The sequence below is a fragment of the Sinohyriopsis cumingii genome, chromosome 4, assembly GCF_028554795.1.
Source record: "Sinohyriopsis cumingii isolate HCF-2022 chromosome 4, ASM2855479v2, whole genome shotgun sequence".
Lineage (NCBI taxonomy): Eukaryota > Metazoa > Mollusca > Bivalvia > Unionida > Unionidae > Sinohyriopsis > Sinohyriopsis cumingii.
The window spans coordinates 146,198,012-146,215,903 of record NC_142964.1 but is presented as its reverse complement, the minus strand read 5'-3'; the positions used below and the strand labels follow the sequence as shown (position 1 = coordinate 146,215,903).

Genomic DNA, 17,892 nt, shown 5'->3' with positions numbered 1-17,892 from the left:
TAAGCTCAAATATTTTTTTCCTATGTATTACCCTCCCATTCTCCCCACCCTTCAACTCCACCCCCAATCAAAGGATTAAAGTGCCGTGTTCCAGAACCCATAATCGAACTGTCTTGAAAATTCCACTGTTCATATAACTACGACAATTTTAAAAGTCTGTAGTCAAGACAGGAAAACACTTCAAGTATGTAATTGATGCAGATATTTGTTTTCGATCCCCGCATGGTGGATCGAAAGAACAGAAGTAGAGGTTTGATAATAGCACAAATTGCGCTTGACTTTATACCATCACGATTTAATAAGAACACAAAATGTTAGTTTGCTTTGCCAAGTTTATGTCTCTAATTATAATGTTTATGATTTAACAGAAAATATAAACAGACAAGTCACACAAAATGTATACCAATAATCACAAGTAATAGTATGCATTGTCTCGTGGGAACTCATTTTATATCTTTTTTCCTGAAGAACGAGGCTATTAACTCGCGTGACTTGTCGTCTCTGAATATACAAGGCTACATGGCGGAAACAGATTCTACGTAACACACACGGTATACAACATGCTATGTCACCGACTGAATATCCTATGACTATTGAACATGATAACTTCACACGTATCCCGTAGTTATATATAACGCAGTTTGACTTTTAGTAGACCGACGATAAACTGAGAGAGAGAGAGAGAATGGGATACTGATATATATATATATATATATATATATATATATATATATATATATATATATATATATATAGGAATGACGATGCTGATGGTGATCTTCATGTGGTTCTATGCCTTAAATTATCTGGCAGAAAAAAAGCGCAACCAACAAGTTTATTAAATTTAACGAACAATTTATTTTTCTAATTTAAAAAGTTAAATTTAAGAGACATTTAATGTATTTTCAAATTAAACCCCAAATAACCCTTTATTTCCTTTAACAAAATTTCCAAAAGTATAGATTGTTCTGAACAAATTCCAATTGTCTTGAATACCCTAAGGTACCAATGGTCTTGAATGTCCTGATACACCACAGTGATATATTCCACAATGTCTTTGAATTGGTTCTCAATAATTCCAAAATAATGTGTTAATTCAGGAGTTAATAAGCACGTAGTAATTCCAATGGATGACTTAAATAAATAATTCCTCCCGAATTATATCTGAACACACCTGTAACCTATGATAGCAAATTGATTCCAGAGAATCATCTTAAGATAAATGTGAATTATTTGCTTACCACGTACCCTATAGATGCATCCACACTTGACCTGCTATGTGAATGTTTTGCAAACCTAAGCATTTCGATGGAAAATTCCATTATAAAGATTAGGCTAGTCCTTGAACTCAAATTCTTCTAAACATCTTGTGTGCCACTGACAATGTGACTAATGTCAGGTATGCGAAAGTTCGATTCCAGGACAAAAGTCAAGAACACAATACAAATTAAATATTCATAATACATACATACATACATACATACATACATACATACATACATACATCGACTTATGCATGCATCCATCTATCTATACATACGGGCATATAGAGAGTCATTGATTCATACCGTTTGCTAACGAAACTAAATATCTACAATGTATTACAATATATTATCTATGCTAATTTCATCAGTGGCTAAATATTTAATCACTAGTTGTAATTGTTTATGATTATCGCTATTAAGTCCTCAATTGAATGCTGCAAAATGATTTCAATTTGCAAAACGAAAAGAGAAAGAACAGAATACTCAACAGGTCAAGAATACTACAATTTAAAAATCAACACCATTGTATATTTTAATTAGCATCGTTTAGTTGCTTTAAACAGTGGTGCCGATCTAGCACAAAGTATAACTCGATAAAACATATTATCAACTCCAGTTTACATACATACTTTCTATTTACTAAATTAAATAAATCCATGTCACGTTTTAAAAAGTAATCTTAAAGTCTATACAGAAATGAACAAATGTTTTATGTCAAATTTTTTAAAAGACGTGTACTTTTAGTTTATAGAAAATTTTTTTTTAAGTGAAATGCCATGGAATAAGAGCACAAATCAAAATTAGAGAAAGACATAACTTATGTGCAACTTATGCAGTATTACCTAGTAAACAGGACTAAAGATAATATTGATGATTATTACGAAAATAAACAGCCATAGAGAATACTATAAAAATGCTTTTGCTTGTCTTGATAACAGTTTAGATGAACTTTATTTGAACATTTTTATGTCCGTTGTGCTCACTTCGAAGATTTCATATACTGAAATAAAAGAAATATGAAGATGTATGACTTCCACCAATCAGAAATGGTAAATTGAGTCAACGTCATTTCCATACCTATTAGCAGATTCATCAGATTGCATACTAGTTTACTTCTCATTTATCTTCTTACATAGATTTTCCTTATTTTCATTGTTCGTCTTTTTTTTTTAAAATCCCGAACATGTGATTAGTAAAGTTTTGTTTGGTTATTGACCATTTCTGCATCGATACCAGAACATGCTTTTTTACAAAAAACAAGAACCTGAAATTGTTTTGATTCTTTTAACTCGGGAGTGATGGTACATGTATACGTGTTATCCACAACGGGTTTAAAAGTGTATCAATAACAAACGACACAAAGATTGAAATTATCCATATCAATAAGGATGTAAAATTGAGAGCAACTAAAACGAAAACAAACATTAGTAGAGAAGTAGACTTGAAACGAAACTATAAAACTCAGTGCTTAATGAAATCTATCTATATATTGTCTGTTGATATATCGGTCCATCTATCAATCAATCTATCTATCCATCCTGACATGATATATTTCCTATTCTAGACTTCATTTTGTTTCAAACGAACTCCCAGTATTGCTAACTAACTAGTTTGTTCCACAAACCTTCTCAATAATCAAGGCACACTGCGTATGTAATTGAATTGCGGTGTCATGAATAAATGAGCATAACTAAATATCTTTAAGACTATGTCTTTGCTTTATCCATTTTTTACATATTGTTGATTTAGATACAAAAGATATAAATGATTTACCTACATGATCATCTGCAAATGGTTTCAGCAATCGAATGACGGAATGCTGATTAAATAAGCCTGAATACTTTGATTTCGTCTGATTGGCCTTCAAATACAAATATTAAGTTATTTTTGTCATTCAAAGATACTCCAACTGGATTTTTCAATCCATGATCACTTGATAGTAACACACCAAGTTGTCTCCCTTTTGATGTCACCATGACGACAGTTTTAGAGCTACAACCACAGCAGTAAAGAATTCCATTCTTATCAACAGTAATACCTGATGCTTCTGTAAGATCATTGCTTTGGAATATATTCAACGTTTTCCCATTAATGTTAATTGAATAAATTGTATTCCCACTCGTGCAATAAATAGCTTTTCCGTCCATACTTACACTTACACTTGATATATTGCAATATGATATCATTGGATTAGGTCTCTGAATCCTTCTTATAAAGCAGAATGACTTGTCATATATATCCAGCAAATATTGCTCTTGCAAATTTTTTTCTATGATAATATTTTGTTGAGAGCAGGCTATTCCAAAACAATCGCCTTCTAAGGTTAAGGTCTTAAGTTTTGTTACTTGATTGGCTACGGAAACAATGTATACTCTCTTTCCAGACGAGGTTACAGCCAGCGTCTCCATGTCGACGTTGCACATAAATCGAGGTTCATCTGTAATCTTCAAGTATGCTACACAGTGAAAACATTTATCAAACAGCTTTAATTTCCTATTTCTCTGATCACTCACTATAAAACGATCATCTGGAAGGAAAATGCCGGAATAGATGTTACAAGTTCTTTCATCGTCGGGGACCTTTGAGATGAAAGTTATCATCGAGTCTGGTTGTACACACGGAAAAACCATCTTTGATTTTTCATACGATCTATCAGGCGATAATCCTTGAAGTTGAGAGGATTTCCTAAGTATCTGACCTAACGAACTCAACGTCTGAATCATTCCTTCGAAATTGTTGTCACGCTGAAACAGAATTTGTATATTCCTATATGTACATTGCGCCACATCATGTTTTTGTATGTACCTTCTAACCTGTTGAGATACTCTCGTGAAGATCATGAACGTGTTTGTGTCAGCACTTTCGGATCTTGTCTCTTCGAGTAGCATATTCTTCGATGTTTCTACGGCAGCGATGGCGCTTTTACATTCAACGATTTGGTCGGATATTGTCAGAGCATCTGCTTTATACACTTGCTCCAATTTTTTTAATGTAGCTATCTCTAGTTTGTCTGTTAGTTCCTTCAGTTCCTTTGTCCATTGTTTTATTTCCAGGATTATGCTGTTATTCTGTTGCTGAATGGAATCAAAGTTGTTTGACCTATTTTCGAGCAATGTTATAAACATATTTCTCAAGCCATCTAAATTTTCTAATACTTTCTTTATTTCTGAGCTATCTTTACATGCATTTGCCACCTTTTCGATTAAAAACAAATCTTTACAGTTTTTATGATCTGTGACGGCGCATTTACTGCAGCAAAGATCTTTATCTTGAAGGCAAACATATGTATATTTTTTCATATGTCTTGTGCACCGGAACAATTTGTTTTTCGTTTCAGGAAACATCTGATTATCGGGCATTGACTGAATGGTAATGGTGTGGTCCTTACTCACCTTGAATTTTTTGTGACAGTCGTAGCAGATCTGACAAAGATACTCCGAGCATGTTACGCAGAATGCCACGCAGATGTTTCGCTTACTGTCCGTTAAACATGGCTGGCAGTACACAATGTCGTCCTTGCCGTTCTGGTCCATTACCATACTAGTCAGAATGACGGGGACTGTTGGAAGCTGTGCGGCCCAGTCATCCGGGGTCTGTTGGGCGATGAGAGCGGGGATAGGAGTTCGGCATATGGGACACGATCTTTGGTCTACCGGTGTCCCCTCACGCTCCTTACCGCGAACATGTTTACATATACACTTTTCACAAAATATGTGTAAACATGTTAGAACCTTAGGTGATTCAAATGTTTCTAGACAAATGGGGCATCTCAAATTCCTCTGTTCATTCTCGACCTGAGCCTCCGCCATGCAAGAGAATAAGAACACCCTCTTTACAATATTAAGGACAATTTCCAATGTTGATACCGATCACACACTGATCAGACTAAAAAATCAGCTATGGACTGTTTCAAACATACATTCGTCTTCCTAAATGTGTAGATCCACATTGCTTGAACGTGCTTGAAATATATGTTCGCCTAATTCTCTTGGTATGTAATTTACCTTAGTACAGATTATTAGATGTGATCACGCGGTCCATGATATAGGTATCGCAGTGCACTTAAAGCATGCAACAGGGTCAATAAATATAATGTTATATTCGATTTGACCTTGAGAGTGTGAAGCACTGTTTTCAAGTATGATCATTTGTAGATTACAGTTATGAATAATCCTTGCGTATGCAGATCTGTTCACACGAATCAATTTATAAACAAATTTACAAGCTTATGCATATTTTATTAGTGCCATGTATGTTAATCTGCATTGTATCATATCTGCAAGTAGCGAAAACGTAACATTTAGATGTGTATAAATTGTAACATTTGAACACATAGCAAAAATATACACGTCTGTATTTTTAATAGTTCTGTGTTGTTTTGTTTGAGGGGATGGGGAAGATTGTGGTGTTTATATGGCTCATATTATTTAATCTTATATATAAACACACACATTTGACCCTCTGTACGTCCTGCTTGCCAAACAAGATGGCATGAGCGCAAACCTCACTGCATACCAATGTTTATATTTTTTCTGTTTTACTTTCTTATAATTCCAATTTTTATGAATGAAACAGACTTTCTGCAATATGATTGGATGTAAATGGGCACGTGATACTGATCTGAATTTTTTTACACTTCGATAATTTCTGGGACTACTTTCGGTTTGCAATATACATAAACATTGCAGACACGTCACTGTGAAACGATTGTTTCATCTTTGAAATTTTTAATTCAGCAAATAAATATAAATTATACCCTTTTATACATTTTTCAATATTCTTTGATTGATATTCATTGTTGGCTATACAATTTAGCGTTCGTCTGCTACATAGCCGAGGAAAATGGCCGATTATGGTGATTTGTCACTAGTCTGGTTCCCTGCTTAGTAAAAGAGTGTGATATTTTCGTCTTAATCTTTGGCTATATTTAGGATGTCGCACATCGCTTCATATCAATTTCAACGTAAAATGTAACAAGGAATCGATTGGAGAAGGAATCTCTGAGATGACGCTGTGTACAATGTGCAATATTATCAAAATATCGTTGTGTGTACCCTTTTCCTTCATCTTCGGCTATTAGTAAAAATATTTGTAAAAAAAAATATATGACGAATTGGTGGTTAAGCTTGAACACAAGATAACGACTGCTATACTTCAAATCAAAAGTATTAGTAAAGTTAATACTGTGTCATTAAGTTAGAGAATATTAAAGGGATAAATGTGCCACGGTTTGAATAATTAGATCTCTCCGTGTGAGGCCAGTTGTTTTGATCACCTGACAATATGGCGTCGGCGTTCGCTTGACATAGTATAGCGGAGTGCAAAGAAGGGAGCATACTAAGCAGGGAACCAGACTAATTTTTCACTGCAATTTTCTGCGAACTTTTTTTTAAACAATTAGATGACAAGGGATTAAAAGAAATAATAGCAGTGATTGAATCAGATGGAGATGGATTTGATGATATTGCGATGGATGGTACAAGCGCTGAAAATGAAATCGAACAGAGCTTGACAATATCCTTCACTGAGCACCCCATGACCGCCATCACCGTAGCCATACATAACAACAATATTAATAGCGTGGGAACTGGGACAGTAGATTTTGAGGCAGCTAAGGGAGATACACCAAGATTCAAGAAATTACCTGAGGAGGACTTAAAAGCATTGAAATAAATCAATACTCAGAGGCTACTAAGCCAAACACAAAATAGGGCATTGGCGTTTTTAATGGTACATTTTTTAATTTTCTGTATATGTTTTTTTTTGCTTATTTTCAAACGTGTGTGGGTGAATATGACCACTTATTATAATATTAAATGATCATGGTTGGATATTTATCGATGTGTAAATTTTACCTAATCACTCACAAAGTAAATAAAGTCCGAAGATCGATAAATACCCAACCATGATAATTTAATCCCTATAATTCTAATTTACTTTCTTTCTAACATCAGATCAGCAGCTGTAACCAACAAAACATTCACTTTTATACACATCGAAGTTTTCTTTCATTAGCTTCTTAATTGCAATATAATACATAGCCCTACCTACCTTCATCGATTTTTTTATATTGATGGGGGGGGGGGGGTAGAATAGCGGGTCATGCCAGTGATATACTGTTATGATCAATTTTTTAATATGTAAAAAATGGTTGTTGCGGTTAAACTTGGAATATTCATTGTTTTTAAAAATTACGCTTGCGTATGGCATGTGTTGTTATAGCAACGTCGTTGTTACTTTCTACGCATTTCGATCTTTCAAAAGTAAAATCGTGCTCATTTTTAGTGACATCCTTTGGTTGACATATGACCCTGACCTTTACTAATCACTGCTGTAACATGTTGTCGAGGTGAAATGCAATAATTTCCGAAGATTGACTTCTAAAGCCTGCAATATGCTTTCTTCGCCTAAAGGAATACGAGTTGGAGTGCAGGAAGGTCTGTGCAATTACATTGTTTTTAACTTATAATGGTCGATTTTAACTGTGGCTTGTCATTTTTGATCGGAAATTATAGGAGTGGGTGGGTGGGAGCTTGTTCTTATTATTACATGGGGTGTAAGGCGTTGTCGCGATTAAACTTGGAATATTCCTTGTTTTTAAAAATTACGCTTGCGTAATCACTGGCATGACCCGCTATGCCATTTTATCATAGATACAATTTCACATCAATTGCTCTGGTAACAGGGAACCAAATGTAGTCCGCAGAATTTATCGATGTGTAAAAAATTACATATCTGTATCACATGACCGTTTACATCCAATCAAAGCGTAGAAAACGCAGTCAATTTATAAAAATTGAAATTATACAAAACTAAAAGCAAATATTTATGAGACCATTATTCAAAGACTGAATAAAGTTTATAATGTTAAATCTACAAGAAGAAGATAATCAGATTATTTACATGAAATATTTTTTTTATGTATAGATTTTGAATTTATATAATAATATATCGCATAGTTTGTTGAGATGACAATGTTGTCATTATATCTCCAACAATGTGACTAAATACCATTGAAACATGTATATTATAATCCATAAAGTGATTGTTTTGCTAAGTTAAATTATTTTGGATGTGTAGTCATTAATTTAAATGAAAAAGAAATCACATAACTTTTTGCGATGCTATTCTTTTTCTTGAGAAATAAATGTTCTGTATAAATTTGAAAGACTTTAAATATTGAAGGATATAATTACTAACGTCACTCTATTACATACATAAATCCGAACCGTAAGTGGACAAAATATGCCCAAATTGCAGGACATGTTGTCTTATTTAAAAATGATCTTGCCAAGTGTAAGAATTGTATTGCTATGAATAGTTTTATATTTACTTACAGCTTGGTGTATTGAAATTGATGGATACAAACAGTTGAAACTTGACTTCAACACAGTCAGACCAGACGAACTGAGTGGCCACTTAAGAAGATTCTATGCTGAGGCCCAACCAAACTTTTTATCATCCAGGATGACAAAAATGCCAGCCAATCAGGCGCAAGAATATCACAAGAATTCCTTGAAAAATGTTCGTGCAGCCATAAACAGATACTTGAAGGACAATGGAAAAGATATTGACATTGTCAAAGACAAAGAATTCAAAAATGCTAATTCAATGTTAAATGCAACACTGAAATTGAATTTAAAATCAGGTATTTCAAGGTCAACCCAGCATTACCAAGTAATTTCACTGGAATAATTATGAAAAATCAATGCGTAGCTTCAAAAAATTTGACCCTGTTGCCCTTCGATTCAAAATTTGGTATCAACTGACCCCACCTTCCTTAAAATTTGAAAAGGATGAATTTGGCATTGAGTACATGACTCTAAATCATGAAATACGTTAGAAAAGGCCACCAAGGTGGTGTTGATGTAATGCTTGAATAAACATCAGACAAAAGAATATATGCAACTGGCACACACACTCGTCCAGTGAAATCTGTAAAATGTTTCCTTCAGAAATGTAAAAAAGCAGCAAAGCAATGCAGTAAAGAATCAGTAAGATCTCCTGAATTCACTGACAAATGGTATACTTGTAAACCAGTCAAACCAAAGCAATTCTCCTCAGTCATGCCAGACATCTGCAAGAATGCAGGAGTACAACTCTCTACTGGTCACTCATTCCGTGCAACAGCAATTCAGGCTATGAGTGATGCTGGGTTTGCAACAAGAAATATTTTGTTTATGACAGACCACAAACATGAGGAGTCTCTAAAAACTTACAGTCAAAGATCTAGCACTGAACAAAAACAACTAATTAGTTCAGTTTTGGAAAATATAGCTATTGGTGGTCAAGCTCTGTCTGTATCAGATCCCAACACGAACCCCCCTTTCACTTCAGATCAAAGTCAGCAACCATTGATAAAGTCTCCAGTTCGAATTTCGAACTCTCTAACCGCCCAGTCCTTCCAGCACTCCAACACTCAACTATGCAACCAAACAAAACATATGGCCGGTTTTGTGAGCATCTACATTTAACAACTGCACATTTAATTTCACATTAGGCAAATGAAAGGGTCTTGTTAAGTATTAACGCTCTTTAGCACATTTGTTCTTTCCCTATCAGTTGTTATCATGAAAGGTCATTGTTATCTGACGTAGCACATGTGACTCACTAAAATTTAAAAAGAATGTTGTAAATAAACGAAATGTGTTGAAACCACTGATAGCCATAGCAATGTAAAGTATGGATTTTCTGAATAAACGTAACTATGACAGTAGTCACATTTCATTTCACATTAGATCACTGAATGGGTCTTGTTAAGTATTAACGCTGTTGAGAATGACATAAAATGTTATTCCTGTATACAATTTATTTCAGTTTTACCTTTATTTTAGTAAGGGATAGCATAATCTTCTTCATATGACCACGTTGCTCATTGACAAATTAAATAATGATTTCATGTTCGATTGGAAACTTAATTTAGCACACTTGTTCAGTCCATATCAGCTGTTATTGTGTAAGGTCATGGTCATCTGGCGTAGCAGATGACTAAAATTTGATAAGAATGTTGTAAATAAACGAAATGTGTGGAAACCACTGGTAGCCATTGCTTAAGATGTAAGGTATGGATTTTTTTAATAAACTTATCTGTGACAGTAGTCAATCTGTTCTTGTGGTACTGTACAGGTTATGTATTATGGGGCGATGTGAAGCGTCGAATAAAAGGAAAGTACGCGCTACTTAAATTCGAATGCATTATTAATGGAATAAGTTGATTTGAGAGTAGAAAGGATGAAATTGGAATTATAAGGATGAAATTATCATGGTTGGGTATTTATCGATGTGTAAATTTTACCTAATCACTCACAAAATTAACGTAAAGTCATTCGGACTTTTATACTTGTTGAGTCATTAGGTAAAATTTACACATCGATAAATATCCAACCATGATCATTTAATCCTATAATGTTGAAACTCGTGTGTCGCAATTTTCTTTCCTTTTATTTTCTTTTTCTTTTCTTTTTTTCTATGTTGAAACTTTCTTCCCGGATTCCGTTCTGTCAAACAAGAGATCGCGTTATCGAAACTCGCGGCATCCCAATTTATACTATTTTCTTACCTTTGTATTCTTCAGTTGAAACTTTGTTTTAAACTCATCCGTTCCAGACTAGAGGTTGCGAGTTCGAAACTCGCGACATCCAAATTTGTTTCTTTTTATACCTTTTCTTTTATTCTTATGTTCAAACTTTCTTTTAAACTCGTGTATCCCATTTTTTAATCTTTTGTATACTTTTTATTTTTATGTTTTAACCTTCAACTCTGGCATTCTAACCATCTGCCCAACAAGTAGTTGCGAGTTCGAAACTCGCGGTGTTCCAACTTTTGTTTTGTTTTACCTTTGTTTATATTCAACGTTTCTTTTAAACAAGCGCATTTAAATTTCTTATATTGCTTTTACTTTTTAATCTTTATGTTGAAACTTTCTTGTATTACTCCAGTCCAAGGACGGGAGATTGAGCAAGTTGTCATTATAGTTATTGTATGTCTGTTCGTAAGTGGGTACATGGTTATTGTAACAATTTAATTTACAAGAGCGCATTTATATGGAATCTATGTATATTTTGCTCTTTGTGTTGACCCCCAAAAGGCCATATATGAATGGATGGATTAAATAATAGATATAGATGTATATTTAGTTGGAAAGATGAGTACATGGGTGGATTGTTAACATGAAATTTAGTAGAATAAAGTCTAGACAGAACGTAAATAATCTTCATACCAAAACACAGATAATTGAGAGCAAGACAGTTGCAATTAATAGTTTGCTAACCCCTGGCAATTAATAGGGACAATTGCCAATGATTCATCCATTGTCTCTATTATAAAAATTCTTGATATTTGACTGTTTTGGTTTTCTTTTTGCTTTTTTGTTTGCATTTTTTACTCACCGTCACTAATGTGGAATGACATTTTACATTTTTCCTTCCGTGAATCGATTCAAGTGGCTTTGAGGAGGATTATCTGTCGGTAAGACAGAAACAACAACTTGTGTACTGAACAACAATGAAGCAGCCAACACAACCTGCATCAGTTTGATTGTAGACGATTGTTTATATAAAAATGAATTTTATATACAATGAGTTTAAGACCTTTAAATTTAAGGTACCTAATTTTGCGGCGAAACAACAAGTAGAACAATCACAAAAGTACTCTGTTGAAATTACAAGGCATCGACTTTACTTTTTTTAAAACATGTCTGCATCCTTTAGCTTTTTGTCTCAGTTGTATCAAATGAACTATGACAATTTGTGTTACCTTTTGTTTCAGATATCATTCGTTGCTATTTTTATCTCCATCTCTCTCTCTCTCATTCTCTCTCTCTCTGTCTCTCTCTCTCTCTCTCTTTGTTGCTGACAATATGAACCTTTTTATATGTAACTTAAGACTTACAAATCAAACGCTCACTACTGCAGTTTGGGGTAAGAATGTCTCTGCGAATTCTAGAAGTAATGTACTCATAAGATAGAACAAGGTCAAATATCAAGATTTTTTATAATAGAGACAATGGATGAATTATTGGCAATTGCCCCTACAAATTGCCAGGTGTTCAAGTACCCAGACAAGATAAATGATATTTTAAATTACATCAAACAGGAGGAATACTCAATATATTTATTGAAAAATGCATATTTTATTCAACGACGGGAGACATATTATAACATCTTGGGGTTGCGAATGTATCTTCAATTCGTTTGCGTCAAATTCAATATGAGTAACTATTTCATTGCACAATAACTTTTTCTTTACCATAGATAGATTAAAGGTAGATATAAATATCAACATGATAGTTTCGGATATTTTAACGCAAAATTACAGGTACACACTTATACACATTTATGTTCCTAATATTGACACATCAAATTTCCACACAGCAAGATGGGAGGACGTACTAAAAATCATCATATTGAAGGAGACTTAGATATGAATGAAGCTCTTGAAACATATAGTTACAATTCACTAAATAGCCCTAAAGCATGCGATGCATTAATTGATATTAGTGTTGAATATTATAATCTAGATGGTATCTGGCGAAAAGGAAATATGGATTCAGAAAGGTACATGTGCAGAAAGAATAAACCCTACAACCAGGCAAGGTTAGATTTCTTCCTTGCCAAGATAAACTCGTTTTACAATGGTAAATGATGCCTCTGTACATAAACAAGATGAAAAATTTAGATAAAATAAGAAGTTTTAATATAAACTAAATTATACTATGAAGCGTTATATTCTTAACATAATGTAGACCAAGTTGATTGTGAATCTTAACTTAATTGTATAGACATCCCTAAACTGGATACAATGCAATGAAAATCAATGAATTGCCAATTACACTAACATCATCAACAACAATTGTTAAGCCAAACCTAATAATAAAAGCCCATGATCAAATGGATTTACAGAAGGAACTAACTTTACTCTTGATGTCTTTATATTTTACTCGGAAAAATGCTAGTTATCTACACTTGAGAATGCATCTGATTATGTTGCATGGATTTTACTAATAAAGATGGAATGTTTCTAAATGTCATCAAGCATTTTCAAGGCCGGATGCATAACGTTTATAAAATATCACATCTTGTGTCAGTGTAAATGGATAAGGTCACCATGGCTTGAAATCAGGAGAGCTATGTAGACAAGCTGAACGTTGCAATTTTCTATTGTTTGCAGAGATGTTAACTCATTTGATTCGGAATAATCCAAATATCAATAGGATTTAAATAACAAAACACGGAATATTTTGTTTCATAGTATGCAGATGACAACGTCCTTACCCTGGATGGCTCAGAGAAGTCCCTTAGGTCAGTGCTAGTTCTTATCCACCCATACTTAAAATGTTCAAGGCTCGGTATAAATATTGAGAAAAAAAACTAAATTTGTACGGATACAGCTAGAAGCATTATAAGGTGCTGGCACGATTATAATTTAAATTGGAATACATCTTATTTCACGTATCTAGGTATTACATTCTAAGCAGAGATAAATAGGATGGTCAAGCTCAGTTATGAAAGCAAATTAAGAAAAGTTAAATCTTCACTTTTATAATGGTAAATAAAGATCACTTACACCAACTGGAAAAAAAATGTGTTTGTGAAAAGCTTGGTCCTATTTAGGATTACCCACCTATTGGTAAGTTTATCAAACCCACTTCAATAATTAGAAGTACTTTACCGCAAGTTATGTTTGGTGGTGGTGGAAAAGATAAAATCAAAAGGAAAGTTTTGTATAAAAAAAAGTATTTTGATAGAGGTCTGGAAACGATAGATATAAGTTTGTACATTCATTGAAACTCACTTGGGTGACAAGACTTCTCTAGAACTAATTGGAAAGAGATTTTAACAAATTCCATGCCAAATATAGACATATATTTCACTTTTGGCATAGCTCTCATGGCAAATTTGAGAAATACTGTCAATGCATTCTGGACTGATGCATTTGCAGCGTACCTTGAATTACATAATCAATTTAATTCATCAATCTCTTAGCATTTTCCTAAATCTCCTATATGGATGTATCCTAATATTAAAGCTGGAGATTCCCCTGTTATGTACAAATATTGGGTGCAAAAGGGAATTTTGCCTGAAAATGATTTAGGTAATCCAACTGGTTCGTGGATTAGTATAGATTGGTTTATAACGAGTTTGAAATGCATGTCAATAGTCTATGGCCATTGTATTAATAAGACTGTAATTTTTGCTCATTAAGGAATAAAGAGTTGTACACGTATAAAGCGAAAACTAAACGATAACGCTTATAGACCAACATCAGTATTTCAATAGAGTCAAGAATATGAGCATATAGATGAGAGTGAGTGGAAGGGGTACATTTTTTGCTTTCTAAATTACATATGTTTACTAAACTGAGATGGTTTCAAACTAAAATAATGCTTCTAATTTTAGCAACCAAATCATTGTTGCTCAAAACTGGAAAAGTCCCTACAAGAGTATGCTCTTTTTATAATGACTCCATAGAGACTTTATCTGATATTTTTGGAACTGTTCAAATGTGACTCATTATTTACTAGTTTTGTTGAGTGAATAAGAAGTAAGTGTAATAATCTGCACAATTTTCAAGTTTCAAAAAGAGAATTTGTTTTTGGTAGAATAGACAAAAAGCAAAACACGTGCCGATCAATGTCGATTTAGCAACGAAACACCGAGCATCACGAATTTAACAAAAGAAACTAAGTTCTATTACATATCAGAAAATATTGTGCATATATCAGTTGTACATGGATAACGTTTGATGACATATGAAAACAATAAATACATTTCTTTGAATGATCCGTACTATATTTTCTGATTAATTTTTTTTTTTTAAATTAAGCTCAGATACGTCCTTAAATGAAATTAAACGTATATGTAGTAATGGAAATATGACTTCTTTTGTTGTTGGGTATATAAGAGAGAGAAAAATAGTAACGTATATCATCTTTCAAGCAGAGGAATTTCAAAGGTGTTAATGCAATCAATTATTAAAGTGACATTTGTTTCATAATCTTTGTAATTGTTTTATTAGGGTATCGATCATAATAAAGAATAATCATTTACCATGAGAACAGAATGTAAATAATGTCCAATGAGAAAAGAAAATATTTTGAATATAAAACGTTTAATTACTGAATTTGAATCTACTAGTGGCATGCATGCGTATACGGGCATGTATATATATATATATATATATATATATATATATATATATGAATTTATACATATATCTGTGAGTGTGTTTGTGAAACAAATCTCCAAGTATAACATCTGGAAATAATCTGCATGGTGACTATAAAGTGTTGTGTTGGATCTGATTACAAAACAGTTTCATTATATACACCTTTTTGTCTCGATTTACATTACATTGTCATAATTGTACAGTATTTGTCCATATTGCACGATATGTGTGTCTAATTATAGTATCTTGTTTTACGAACTACATTTTATTATAAACAAACAAGGAACGTCCATGCATCAAGAGCACGAACTTTCGATGCATCAGATTTATATGTGGTTGTTCTAAACAAGCTGTTTGATCGATTAGAAAATAGAGATGATAAAGTTGACGATATGGTGTCAGAAAATAAACCTTCAATCATAAAATTGAATTAACGTGATGCAGACAATATCCAGTGATGTCTTCATGATAACAAGCATGAGACATGCATTATTGAAAATACCATCTGAATCATTTTTAAGCACTGATTTAGCAGTAAAGTACATAACGATTTACCAATCTAATTGTTCACACTTTATACAAATAGCATAGAAGGGCATAGTATGGCAAAGGGCAATCCCGTCTCCATCACAGACGTACTATGTCAGTCTAGGCACTAAATTCAAAACAATAATGCAGCTAAAGAAGGCACGTTTGTGGAAAAGCAAGAGCCTCAAAGTTAACAAGCCAGTCTGATGACGATGATTTATTTACCACTGGTGAAGTGGGTCTCACACCCCATTTGCTTTGCAATTTTCCGTCTATAACCTTTTAGACATGTTAACTGCATTTACTGTACAAGTCATACAGGTCATCTAACTGGGTTTCCTCTAACGATGAGCATGCAAGTGTTAGGGCACGTCACCTTGTCATTTATAGCTGGTAATCACAATGTTGCTTACCCTTCTGCATCGTATTCATTTTCAAAATATAATTCCCTGGTTAGTTATGCTATTTAGAATTGCACGGGTTCGGAAATTTCATCCACAGAGCGAACCTGTTCTAAAATTTAGAGTACATTTCCGACACAAATCACATCCCAAAGGTAAATTTAATGCACTCCAAAACGAACTGAATTTTAGCAGCTACATCAGTGGGCGAACTGAAGTCTATATTTTGACGTATCTAATGATTAAAATAAACCACTCTCAGGTAAAATGTACGCGGTAACGAAACCCGTTATGCATACCTGTGTTCAAATATAATATAATTCAAATCTACGATGCAAAGACTCGAAACTTATTTCTGTCTAACATATAGCATTGACACTGAAACAAGTTTCACACTAGTACCAGTTCACAGCAAAACAACTCTAACCTTGATATTTTTTGTAAAGTCTTATACATAGCTTTTATTCCAATATATATCAACTTTTCCCAATAGATTTTGAGTATGTGAGTGTTCGTCTGTAATGAACCGAATTTTACTTACCTAATGGAAAACAAATCTGACAAGCGTATTTGAAAAGATATTAAACAGGCAAGGTTGATGGTGCCGATAACTGTCATAGATTTTTATGTAGCTCGAGGAATTCTCTGCATTCGCTAAATAATGCCCATTCTACAAAAGTAAAATTATAAAGGAATAGCTGAATTTAATGGAAGTCGGACACAATCCTGAATTGTAAGGTGATTTAGTACATGTCATCAGATAATTGTTTTCAGAACTCGAATCAATGTTTGTGAACATGATATTTGTTTAGCTCGTTCCTACCACCTACTCCTATTTATATCAATGTGATCTTCTTAAGAGCCTTCTGTAAGTCACGTATCTTAGCTTTATGTGGAGAGAACGATACTTTTAAGGAAACAAGCCTCTAACTCCCCTCACCGCCCCTTCCCATAAGAAATAAAAGAAATGAGAACAAAAACTTGGGAATTCATTCACAAATGTTTGCATCTTATGAGAGGCTTCCAAATCTGAGCGTACGCATATAATGTTACGCAGTCGCTGATCTGCTCTAGTTTAAATGCTTATGTTTTTACATGCTCTTTTTGTTGTTAGTAATTTTGTGGAAAGTGAACAGTGTGCACTAACTGATACATCGTCATAATTAAATTTACATTCGGAAACTTGAATTATATCCGGCTTTGCTATTGGATGCAAACATACTTAGCCACATTCTGATTGTTTACTTGAACGTCTACTGCATTTTCGTCGTAATGTTAAATATACAAGGATACATCTACAAATGGTTTCATCAAGCCCTTGGTTCCAACAGTCGTCAAGACCAACTGTCGATTGCGTCTTATTTAAAAGGAAACAAACACATTGATTCTTTAACAACTTATGTTCTATTTGTGAGGAATATTACTTTAATTTTTCAACCAGATGACGCTGTTTACGCTAATCAGATGTATGTTCAGTCCATTATGAAAGTTAGAAACCTAATTTATACGCATGTTCGTTGTATTCCCATATT

At 33.5% G+C, this 17,892-nt stretch overlaps 2 protein-coding genes across 2 annotated transcripts; one reads left to right on the top strand and one right to left on the bottom strand.

Moving 5' to 3' along the window:
• Positions 1-921: 921 nt before the first annotated feature.
• On the bottom strand, positions 922-5,263 carry LOC149802286 (E3 ubiquitin-protein ligase TRIM56-like). The gene has a single exon (XM_089954419.1). The coding sequence runs from the start codon at positions 5,072-5,074 to the stop codon at positions 3,089-3,091; it is 1,986 nt and encodes a 661-aa protein (XP_089810545.1). The 5' UTR covers positions 5,075-5,263; the 3' UTR covers positions 922-3,088.
• Positions 5,264-7,604: 2,341 nt separating this feature from the next.
• LOC149802285 (uncharacterized) lies at positions 7,605-10,306 on the top strand. Its single transcript, XM_089954418.1, has 2 exons — positions 7,605-7,702; positions 8,605-10,306. Exons 1-2 carry the CDS (start codon positions 7,660-7,662, stop codon positions 8,958-8,960), a joined length of 399 nt encoding a protein of 132 aa, XP_089810544.1. The 5' UTR covers positions 7,605-7,659; the 3' UTR covers positions 8,961-10,306.
• Positions 10,307-17,892: the final 7,586 nt, after the last annotated feature.